An 11,997-nucleotide genomic window follows, 5' to 3' on the forward strand; every position below is an offset into this window, starting at 1 on the left:
TCTTCTAGGATTGTCCTTTTTGGTGGAGCAACTGCCTTGATCAACAGTAGCTTCCCCTGGTGTTAAAACTAAGAAGTGCAATACACTCAAGCAAAAGTTGAAGTGCGGGCCATATTCTCTTCTATTTATAAAATTTCTTGCGGGCCAATTAAAAATGGGCCGCGGGCCGTAGTTTGGACACCCCTGCTATAGACATTAGCACACACTCCAACAGGTTTTCATCCTCTAGAGTCACTTGGATGACAATGAAAACACTACGTCCAGATAAACTCCGTGTATATAGTGTATTATCTTACAAAAAATACAAACAAATATAAAATAAGTATTTTATTTTCTAAATGTAATGCTTCCTTTTAGGAGGAAGGTGGAGGAGCAGCTCCAGCAGAGCAACACCAGAGGTGTGTGGAGAGGACCGAACACCATCACTGGACGGAGCACTGTGAGCGGAGGGGGTCCAGAGTCTGGAGACCAGGTTCTGGCTAACAGATTGAACCAGTTGTTTAACAGGTTTGATTCAGTAGCACTTCCCTCCCCCATCCACCAGAGCTCGTCACACCTCTCTGCAACCCCCCATAGCACCGGGGACATGAAATGCACCTCACCTGTCCCCCTTTTCCTTTTCCTTCAACCACTCTACTGGGTCTAAGTCGTCTCCACCTGCTACGGCGGCTGAGATCCTTTGGGGTGAAATAAACCTCATGAGGAATGATTTTGAGTTCAACGGGGAATTCTATTTACAGATTAAGGGTACGGCAATGGGGAAAAACTTTGCCCCAGCCTATGCCAACATCTTCATGGCAGAGTGGGAGACCTCTGCATTGGAGAAATGTGTTAAAAAGCCATTATATTATTATCGATTCTTGGATGATATCTGGGGGGTTTGGCAACATCCTGAGCGAGACTTTGAGGTGTTTTTGAGGACTCTTAAATAATTGGTTGAAACAACAAAGGGAAAGGAGAGTCTTCTAATATGACAATCGTTTTGCAATTGTTCATCCAAACACTTTTTTCTCTGTTTCCAAAAAACAAACACACTCATCTAAGAAAAATTCATTGGACTAAAGTTTGAATGCGCATGCAACATGTTTATTAAGACTGTCTAATGTCTGCGACGCTATCTTCTCCCACGTCTGCGAACACCGGAGGCCTTGTGGGGTCTCCTGCCTCTGCGAACGGGGAAAGTAGACCTCGCATGTTTGCGTCTATACCTGCGGAGAGCGGAAGCTGCTCCATTTCATGGGTTCTATTTATGGACTCACGGGACAACATTAGTTATGTCACTGATGTTGCCACTTGTGGTGATGCTATACCTTGTTTATAGCATAATATCTGAACTGTGATGTCATTGTGAAGTCACCCTGCAATGTGATATCAACTGAAAGCTCATAACTGAAGCAGATTAGTCATTTTGTTGTGACCATATAACCAAGCATGCCGACATGAGGAGTCGCGAGTAAAAGGAGGAATATGCGCAAAATTCCTCCTTTTACGCACGACTCCTTATGTCGGCATGCTTGGTTACATGATCACAATAAAATGACTCGCAAATATGTTTTAAATGGATGATTCCTCATTTGATGGAGAATCATCCATTTACACATTTCCTGAGTCCTAAATTTGATGCCAGTGAACCTTTCTGAAAAGCCCCCAAATCCCCTATGAGCAAGCACTTGGCGACAGCGGGGAGGAAACCCCCCCCCTTTAATGGGGGGAAACCTCCGACAGAACCGGGCTCAGGAAGGGGTGGCCATCTGTTGCGCACAGGCGGCGTTTAAATGTAATATATGTAAAGTTCCTCGTTTTACTCGCAACTCCTCATTTCGGCATGCTTGGTTACATGATCACAACAAAATTACTCAAAAAGATGTTTTAAATGGATGATTCCTCATTTGATGGAGTCTGGAGGCAAGGATTTCAGTCTCTGGATGTGCAAAGCTGATAGTAACATACCCTAAAAGACTGGCAGCTGTAATTGCGGCAAAAGGTGGTTCTACAAAGTATTGACTCAGGGGGCTGAATAATTACGCACACCCCACATTTCAGTTATTTATTTGTAAAAAATGTTTGGAATCATGTATGATTTTCGTTCCACTTCTCTCGTGTATACCACTTTGTATTGGTCTTTCACGTGGAATTCCAATAAAATTGATTCATGTTTGTGGCTGTAATGTGACAAAATGTGGGAAAGTTCAAGCGGGCCGAATACTTTTGCAAGGCACTGTATTAATAAAGAATAACTTATAATATATGCAACGGAGTCATGGTATTTATTCGTTTACAGTGTGCAGTGCAAATGTGACTGATCTTTGAAGTGTTATTGTTACAAACGCTGATTGGAGACCTTGTTTGTTTCAGGTTCCACAAGTGATTTACAGAATTGATGTAAATTTTATTCTTTAATACTTTAGCTTGATTTATTTCACCAAGTTATTAATCACATAAGCTGTGACAACACCCTCTATTAGTCCATAAACTACTACACCTGTACCAACACCTACTAGTCAACCAAACACTACTCCTAAATCTTTTTTAAAAAAAAACATTCCCAGGCAATAAAACAGTGACAGACAGTAACCATTACAAACACTAAAGCTTGATGTGGCATCAAGAGTAAAAGATGAACTTTCTTTACATACATATATGTACAATATGTATATATGTATATGTATATACATATAGATATATATGTGTGTGTGTGTGTATGTATGTATATATGTACATACATACACATATACATATATGTGTATGTATGTATATATATATATATATATATATATATATACACACACACTTAAAATTCTCGCAAATGTTCTTGCAGCTTCTGACTGAATTTGATGGTTTGTTCAGGTGCAAACTTGAGTCAGCGAGTCGCAAAAATGTATGACACACATGTGACAGGTTTTATTTCATGTTTAACAGAACAGCAGCAAACACATTTTGGACACTTAAAGAAACTGAAGCCAAAGATCTAAATGAGCAAAAAAAAAACAAAACAAGATTTAGTAAACTGTTAACAGCTGTCAGGTACCTCCTGATGTTAACTAAATTAATAGGGACAATTTCTCAATAATATTTTCACATAAAAGATAAAATAGTAACAAGATCAAAACGGTGCTCTCCATCGGCCTGTACAAACAAAAACAGAAGCACTAACTGAAAGGCTGGGAGACAATTCATCAAAGAAGACATATATAACTTACAACAAAAGGTGCCAGAAGGCGATTAGTTTAGTTTCTGAACTAGTAGGATCAATAACAATGGCTTGTTCTCCAGTAGATCAGGTCCATCAGTCAGAAACGGAGCCTGGAGACGTGTGAGACAAAGTTTTTGTAGCTCTTTGTCGACGTTCCTCATAATACTTCTAAAAAAACAGAAAAGTGAGAAAACAAACATCGTTAGGCCAACAGTGTGATTTTGTGTGCTGAATCGTGTATATGTATGTGCGTGCGTACCTGCAGGTTGTCGTAGTGTTTCTGGCTGCAGCAGTGGAGTTCCTTGGCGGTCTTCTCATTCAGGCAGAAAACAGAGCAGATGTTACAGAAAAATCCTGATTTAGGGACCACAAACTCCTGACCTGCAGAGAAGCAGAAACAGGAAGATTAGACAAGTATTAACAACAAATTTGAATTTAGAGAGTGTGTGTGTGTGTGTGTGTGTCTGACCGATGGGGCTGTTAGGGTTGAACTGAGGCAGTCTGAAATCTGCTACAACACACGGAGACTGAGCGCGAGATCGCTTTGCCTCAGGTCCGACAAGCTCCCTCCTGCGTTTTCCCACAACTGAAAATGAAAAGAGCGACACGTTAATCATCAACAAATCTGCTACAGGACCCACTGGGTTTATAAATATTTAAACATTAAATTATAACTCAATAATAATTGAACAAATGATTTCGATTTACTTGAAAAGCTGAAACATTCATCGGCCACTTTATTAGGTACACCTGTTTGTAAATCTCTAATCAGCCAATCACATGGCAGCAACTTAGTGATTTATGTATGTAGACATGGTCAGATGACCTGCTGAAATTCAAACTGAGCATCAGAATGAAGAAGAAAAATAATTTAAGTCACTTAAACGTGGCATGTTTGCTGATCTTAGCGTTTCAAAAAGTGTTGATCTGCTGGGATTTTCCCACAGAAGCATCTCTAGGGTTTACATAAAATCGTCTGAAACAGAAAATATCCAGTGAGTGGCAGTTCCCTGGAGGAAATGTATTTTTGAGTTCAGAGGAGAATGAAATAACTGCTTCACGCTGATAGGAAGGCCAGAGCAAGTCAAACAACCACTTATTACAATGCACAAGAGTATCTCTGAACACACAGCACATCCAACACTGAAGCAGATGAGCTACAGCAGCAGAAGACCACACTGGGTTCGACTTCTCTAAGCTAAGAACACAAAACTGAGGGTACAATTCACACAGGCTCAGCAACGCTGTAAAATAAAAACACTGCCTGGTCTGTTGAATCTCAGTTTCTGCTGTGACATTAGGATGGTAGGGTCAGAAATCTTGGATCCTTGATGGTGTGGGATATATTCATCACACCAACGGAGCATTTTTTAAACACCACATATGTAAAATATATTACTACCACCAGGCTGAATGTCTGTAGCACAGCAGGGAACACAAATATGAGATCAGAGCCATAAAATATCACAACTTTTCTTTTTATATTCAGTTTACTGTCTTTTCGCTGTCAGAGCGGTGTATTTTGCTGATTTAAAGCAGCTCTTTGTACCTTTAATGTCGGCCATGCTCCATCCATCCTTCTCCTCTCCCTCCTGTGTCTCGTCATCAGGACACTTGGGCTCTGGCTGCTGTCCAGCAGGGGCGGCTGCAGCATCGGGCTGGGTCACTGCTTCCGCCTCGGTCCTCTGGCTCTCCGCCTGGCAGTCACCTTTGGTCACTGCATCAGTCGATTCTGCGGTCTTCTTGGTTTTCATTTTGAGGTGAACTTTGTTCTCACCAGAGTCTTGCAGACGCTGTTTCAGGCTCTTCAAACTGAATTTAAAAGCAAAGATGCCAGTAGGTTACCATGAAAAGAGGTTTGTTGTCACAAAATCTTAATGTGAAATAAGAAATTCCATTTCAAATTTCTAATCTAGAGTTGCTTCTATCTAAATCACATTCTTCTCTTTTTGCATCTTTGGGAACTGTTTACTATAGACGACCTTGAGGAGTGTATAGTATATTTGACTCTGCCACTAAACCTGAAATAGAAAGATACTCACGACTCAATACGTCCAGCTTTACTCCTATGAAGAGGAGAGAAAAAAGCACAAGGTCAGACAAACATGAAGACACTTTAAAGAAAATGAAAAAACACAGTGTAAAATAAATTTCCTCTTTTTCTCACTTCTGATTGTGGGACACACTTACCAAGAAGATAAATAGTCCTTGGTGACATTGCTCTCCATCACCTGTGTTAATCCACCAGGTTCGGCCATCTCAATGCATATCTGAGAAAACAGAAAGGATGTTTGAGCAACACAGTGGTACTCAACGGGTGTGCTACAGGCACGATTTGTATTGTACAGGGCAATAAAGAATTTGTGAAAGTAACAGGATAGAGGTCCTGGCGAGTTTGTTTAGGCAAAGAAAAATAAATCTTGGGGTTTTAAACTTGCAAATGGAAAATAGGTGCAAACATATTTCTCTACTTTTGCAAAGTTTTTGATTGAACAATAAAACCACTGAGCAAGAAACACTAAAAGAATAACTGAGTGCTGCCTCAAACTGCAGGGATCTCCCCTGCTAGATGGGCCAGGACAAAAGGCTGAACAGGTCATAAGATTACTACTTGGTTGAGAACTGTGTTAAGTTAAAAAGACTTAGACTTAGTGTTAAAAAAACACAAAGTCTCCTTCAGACTCATTTAAAATGTTTCTCAATATTAAAAGAACAGCAGACACCATGACAAGCCTTGCAGCCTTCTGTAAAACATAAAAAAGTTGCACGTGTTTATGAAATCGTACCCTGTTGGCAAGCGGCAAGAATCTGACAAAAGCAGCAATGGACGCCACCGCGTCCATGATCATCATGAGAAGGTCCACATTCACCTCGGAGACCTCCACACTCAGCAGCCGGTCCTCCAGAGCCTCAGACTCTGGAACATGCTGAAAAACAACCAGCGTTAAGATCAGGGAGACCCGAGCCTGCTGCTTTTACAAGACACATTTATGTGACTGCTGACTTACAGTGTTGCTCCATTTCATCATGCTTCTATACATGCTCTCCTGTGAAAAGAGTAGAAGATGAAAGGGGATTACATCAATCACTGATCCTCTGTTTGTACAATAAATACTGAATAACTCTCCTCCTGGTTAGAGTGTTTTTAATGTTCTATTGACCACATTTAATAAGATAAATATTGGACTCCACTGTAAGTGAGAAGTAACTCGATCCTGGTTTGCATCTTTGTGGCAAAGGATTCATACTTCAGGATAGTAACGACACAACATATAACCAAAGTTTTGCAGGAACTATTTGATGCTATTTGAACTATTTGATGCTATTTGAGTGTCAGTGTCAGGTCTGACGGTGCCCCGACCGGCGACCTGTGTGTATGTGTGTGTTTGTTCTCCTCTCTCTCGCTCTGTTTTTTCCTCTCCGGCTCCGCTGCGATTGTTACGCGGTCGCGTAGCAACGGGAGATCTCCGACCCGGAAGTGCTGCCGCTCTGAGCTGTCCCACCTGCGACTGATTCCTCGCCAGCTGCTGCCAATCGTCCACCGTCGTTGGCAGAGCTATTTAATGGTGTGGCTGAGTGACAGACAGCGCTGGAGTATTGCACCAAGCCTGGTAGTGACTCGAGCTCAGCAAGGGTAAAGCAAGTGTTTGATAGCGGAGGGAGGCTAATCGCGGCTGTTTTGCCTTTTCTCAGGAAGCGAACGAGACGGAGAGACGGAAGGAGAGACGTCACTGATTCACGGGAGTTGTGTGGACACACGAGGGGAGACGGGGAGAGGAGCACTGAAGGGACTTGCACTATGGATAACTGTGGATTGGCTTCACTGTAAATAAAGACACTGTTGAACTTTAACGAGAGGTCCGCGTCTGGGTTCACTAACTCACCATCCTTAACACTCAGTGACTTTCCGCAACAGTTGTCAGACCTCAATTCCTCTTAACATGTAGCTGTGGAGAGAGTTCTCAGAAAGGTCCTGAATAGCTGGCCCACAAGGAAACTTGAGATGGGAAACGCTGAAGCTAGAAGGTTAGCAGCGACTGAAGTTTCAAAATAAGTAAGGGCATTACTTAATAGTCAGTAAAACACTCTATAACCTATGTCTGGGTCTTTAAAGTTTACACAGGGCTGACTTCACAAGAAGCTCTGTGGAAATTTAAAGTGGTGGCGGAATGACGTGGGTTGTCGCCTATGAACAGAAAAGTGGATAAAGTTCATGCAGCTTTTGTGCTGCTGTTGCAAAAAGGAAGGAACAAATACAGACAAAATAATAATAAATACCTGATTTGAAATTCATGCACATTTTTAGTTTTTCCATTTCTTATTCAGATATTTATCAATAAGTGACTTATATGCATGTATATATTGTATATATTGTGCTATTCCTTACTTCTTGTATCTTGTATCTGTCTTTGTTACTGTTTGTACTGTAACCAATATATTTCCCCCAGGGATCAATAAAGTATTCTGAGTCTCATTCTATTAATATTAGCCCAGAGAAGGATGATGCTGTGCTCACTCCTTAGAGGAGGAATCTGTTTTGATTGGGATCTGAATAGTTTGAGTGAAACAGGAGCATGCCCCTGATTTAACAGCCCCCGATTGCTCCATTTTCATACCTCACTTGAACCAGGAAGCATGTCTTGTAAAACAATGTGGATTCTGAGCGTCCACTCTCCAACAGTAACTGGATTTTTGAGGTAATCTCTGGCGAAATCGCAGCACGCATCCCAGCTGTTAAAAAACACAAAGGCCTGGAGGGGAAAAATGATGCAGAGGAAACATTCAATATTAATCATTAAACTGAATTAAATTTGCAAATGCAAATTTCTCTGTATCAGCCTGCTGGGTCTACTCCTCACCCTCCTCTGCAGTGATAAAACGATTATGTTGTAGTACAGAGTCTGAACCGTCTGATCAGGGAAGTAACGCCACACCAGCTTGGTGACATCCTCCTGTCTGTAGTTTCCTTCTGGCAAACCGGTCAACATGATCGTGGAGAACGTAGAACCTTGAGATTGGGCTTTCTACAAGACACAAGGTTCAAGAACCAAAGTTTATTTGAAGAGAAACTTTGCGGTACTTTTAAAAATATATATATTACTATTACTGACCACATAGAGAAGACAAAATGAAACCAAGTTTAGCAGAAAAAAAGAAACGTGGTTTTTGAGGTGAGTATTTGGAAAAATGGACACCTCTTGGTATTTACTCAAGGATTCCTGTTTAACACATGAAACCTGGGTTTATAAAATGCACTCACCTCAATGTCATCAGGTTCACTGACAGTTAAATACTCTAGAAGTGTAAAACAAACACAGTTAGTAACAGTCAACACTTTATATCTGGAGGTTAATTTTAGTTTTCAGCTGTTTCTCTCACCTGGGATTGTGAACCAAGGAGAGACAGTGGGGAACACAAAGGGACTAGTTGTCATTGTGATCCAATATGGTGAAGTGCTGCGTTGTGGACGGTAATATCTTCTGTTGGGACAGTTGCACCATCAACAGCAACCTCGCTGTCTGGCAAAGCTTTGTCTGGCAATCTTGGTGCTGCACAAGCAAAAATAAGTTTTGTTAAAATTTTTGTGAGGGAAAGAAAAGGAAAAATGAGTGGTGCAAAACAGGTTTTTAATGTTTACAATGATCCAGTAATATCAATGTTTTGACTTTTATTTTAACTTTAAGCACCTTTACAGATACCCAAGGTATCATAGACATCACTGACATATGTATTATTGTGCGATCTACTGTACAATATAAAGCGCCTTGAGGCGACTTCTGTTGTGATTTGGCGCTATATAAATAAAATTGAATTGAACTGAATTGAATTGAACATCAGAAAAACAATGATTAGTGGGTTAGATCAAATGCCAGACTGAAAAAGTGCAGTTTAAGTAATGGCTCTGGTTCATGTGTCTACGGCAGAGACAAGCAGAAGGGAATCGACCACTGATGGAGCAAAGATTTCTGGAGGGGCCAGAAAAGAGGTCAGAGAGATAATAAGGCAAATGAGCATCAAAGGATTTGTGGGAACGAGAATCACAGTGTTAGTGGATAAAAGTTGAGGGAATGTGTCACAATGACTTATTGTGAACAACAATAAATCAGCAGTTTTGTCTTCACTTTATCCACAGCCCAGGGGAGAACTGAAAAATATATTCATGAGTGTTTCACAAACAGAAAGCGAAAGAAAGGTCTTACCAGATGACCTTCCATTAACTTAACCTATCTTTTTTTTTCTCGTTTAAATCATATTTGTTTAAAATCCCATTTAAAAAAAAAACACTTACGCAGTGAGGTACATCCACCGTGTGGTATTTTCAGCCTTGACAATTTGTGGCCGGTGGCCCGTTTTAGAAGGCTGTACCAAACGCCAAGGCGATCAGCATCACGAAGAGACTGAAATTCGATAAACACCTGAAACACAAGAAAGAAAATTTCTTCTGAACATTTTAATTTCACATTGTAAATGTTAGAAAATAAGTGCTAAGCACACGTGGAAAGAGTGAACTAAGTACAGCTTTATTGTGGAGTTCACTGGATTCAAAAGTCAGAAATCCTGGCTCAATGATGCACTGGAGCCATGCTCAACATGACCCCTGCACTAATGCTGTAATGTGATAAATACTAGTGCACATGAGCATATGAAGAATTGCTCAGCGAGCAGCTTATCGGCAGTCTCTCTTTACTATCTCTATAGTTTTGCAGTTGTGCTTTCCTCAAGATAAGTAGCATCCAAATCTAGACACATTATCTCTTTTTAAGGATGGATTTATGAAGGTTGGTGCATGTCATTTAGTTTGGTGTGTAAGCAGTTAATCTGTCAATTTTTCCGTATGGTTAAGATTACACTTACACAAGCACATATCTCATACAGCCTTTCACAGACTTCGAACACATGCACTTGTTGGCATTTATGAGTGTGTTTATACCTTGTTGAGAAGAGGCAGGTAGTTTCTTACACAATCCATTTTTTCCAAAGCTTCTCTGAGATCCCGGGACTCGCCTGGCGAGATGTTCCTGATGTAGATTATTCGTGCTCCATTGTCAGTCACTTGCTGCTTCGAGAAAACCGGGTTAACATGAAAAAAACAACAACCCACAAACAATATGACATTCCAAACATTCTTATACTACAGTTCCAAGATCAAGGTCATAAGTTTGCACTTATATTCACACAGCAGGTACGCACCCTGGCAGCTATCTTCATTATCCAAACAATTTATAATTGCAGCTCTTGCTGTTTTTGATAACACTGGTTGAAAAAATATTTAAACTAATGTACACACAGTGCTGTGAAAAACGCATTTGGCTCCTTCCCAATTTCGTAATTTTTTGCACAAGTTTCAAATCGTTAAACAAATGTTTAAAAAAAAATACAAAATGCATTTTTAAATGAGGATTTAATTTATTCCAGGAAAAAAGTTCTCCAAACCTTTCCTAGCCCTGTGTGACTATCTGAAAAAACGGGTATGTCCCCATTTTTCAAGGTGTTTTGACTTGGATGTGAGTGCTTCCAGTTATGACTTTATACTCTGACCAATAAATCTAAAGGTATTCTAGTGTAGTCTTTGTTTCTGAGATATGTGCGTTACTTACATAGCATAGCCGTTTCATCAGAGACTTATAAAACTCAAGCTGAAAGAAAAAAAACAGTTAAAAATCATTACATCACTTCGGATTCGGTTTGATTTATTTCAGCTTAAAGATATTTTTTTCTACAAAAAGAAATATTTGTTTACATTTATAATCACACTTTAAATAAACAAGCAGAAACAAATATTTTCAAATAATTTTAATAACATCTGTCACAACAGTAGATTGCATTATCTACACACAGTGCTTACCGGCGTCATTAAAATGTTGCCCTTCTCAACCTGCAGTCGAAGTTTAGACCCGTTGAGAATAAAATCATGTTTTTCTGATGCTAGCACGATGTTTTTAGCTGCCACTGCTGTCGGCATGAGGGCAAAAGCCTGAAGGAAAAACAAACAACCAAACACTGATTTTTACTGAATGATCATGAAGACAGGCACTCACAAAATATGTATTAACTAACTAAATGTTAGTTAGGTGGTCTTAGAAAGATATTTAGAGCGCCATTAAAATGAAGGTCATAACCCAGCCCAATGCAAACTGGTGCTTACCATGCGTGCCTGTGGTATAACGTAGAGCGTGTCGTCGTAGTACAGAATAGTTCTAGATATGTGTGTTTCCACACGAAGAGAGGTTGAAACAGACTAAACTAACACACACGTGTGTGTGTGTGCATGTGTGCACGTGTGTGTGCGCGTGAGTACAAAGCTAAAGCACGAAAATGAGTGCGACTGTTTGCGGATGGCACGTTATCTAAACACGGTGAAACAGCAAAGTCAGAGAAGAAGAACAAGCACCACAGCAAGCTCTGCGAGCCTGCTGCCAGTGTGAAATGACACATTTGTGGGCGCTTCCCATGGCGGCGGCATGAAAAGAAGAAAAGGAGAAAGGATGGATGAGTTGGTGCTTAGCGGTGTTGTGCTAAAAAAATGATCGTCTTCCAAAAACCGATCGCTCGTATTTAAACTGCTATAATAACTTGTTGGTCTATAATATGTGAAAACATATATCAAATGTATCCTTCATGGATGAAATCAAGTCATCTTGAGCCACAAACAACATTCCTGTAACAAGGTAGAAGCTGCAATGAGTTTTTGGTAGTGACTTTTATATATGCTTTATTTATCTAGTTCCAAAAATGGGTTGACGTTAAAAAAAAAGTGTTTGTTAGTTTTTTAAAAAGCGTAATCTGTGCAAGAGGACAGCAGA

General features: G+C 40.3%; 1 protein-coding gene and 1 long non-coding RNA gene across 3 annotated transcripts; one reads left to right on the plus strand and one right to left on the minus strand.

The window, feature by feature from the left end:
* Positions 1 to 3,258: 3,258 nt before the first annotated feature.
* LOC109198233 (uncharacterized) lies at positions 3,259 to 11,735 on the minus strand. 2 transcript variants are annotated; one of them, XM_019353786.2, is made up of 17 exons: positions 11,340 to 11,735; positions 11,040 to 11,168; positions 10,792 to 10,830; positions 10,125 to 10,250; positions 9,483 to 9,609; positions 8,573 to 8,742; positions 8,454 to 8,488; positions 8,053 to 8,217; positions 7,810 to 7,944; positions 6,202 to 6,240; positions 5,980 to 6,120; positions 5,384 to 5,463; positions 5,236 to 5,259; positions 4,743 to 5,005; positions 3,663 to 3,779; positions 3,453 to 3,574; positions 3,259 to 3,361 (listed from the first exon to the last, which is right to left on the minus strand). In XM_019353786.2, the coding sequence occupies exons 6-17, from the start codon at positions 8,625 to 8,627 to the stop codon at positions 3,287 to 3,289; spliced, it is 1,251 nt and encodes a 416-aa protein (XP_019209331.1). In that variant the 5' UTR covers positions 8,628 to 8,742; positions 9,483 to 9,609; positions 10,125 to 10,250; positions 10,792 to 10,830; positions 11,040 to 11,168; positions 11,340 to 11,735; the 3' UTR covers positions 3,259 to 3,286. The 2 variants fall into 2 exon arrangements, with proteins under 2 accessions (XP_019209331.1, XP_025760579.1); XM_025904794.1 differs by having other exon boundaries at positions 10,125 to 10,253.
* On the plus strand, positions 6,248 to 7,672 carry LOC109198234 (uncharacterized). Its single transcript, XR_002059124.2, has 2 exons — positions 6,248 to 6,804; positions 6,887 to 7,672. It is a non-coding gene; the product is annotated as an uncharacterized LOC109198234 (long non-coding RNA).
* Positions 11,736 to 11,997: the final 262 nt, after the last annotated feature.

Source organism: Oreochromis niloticus, unplaced genomic scaffold, assembly GCF_001858045.2.
Source record: "Oreochromis niloticus isolate F11D_XX unplaced genomic scaffold, O_niloticus_UMD_NMBU tig00007146_pilon, whole genome shotgun sequence".
In the NCBI taxonomy this organism is placed as follows: Eukaryota; Metazoa; Chordata; class Actinopteri; order Cichliformes; family Cichlidae; genus Oreochromis; species Oreochromis niloticus.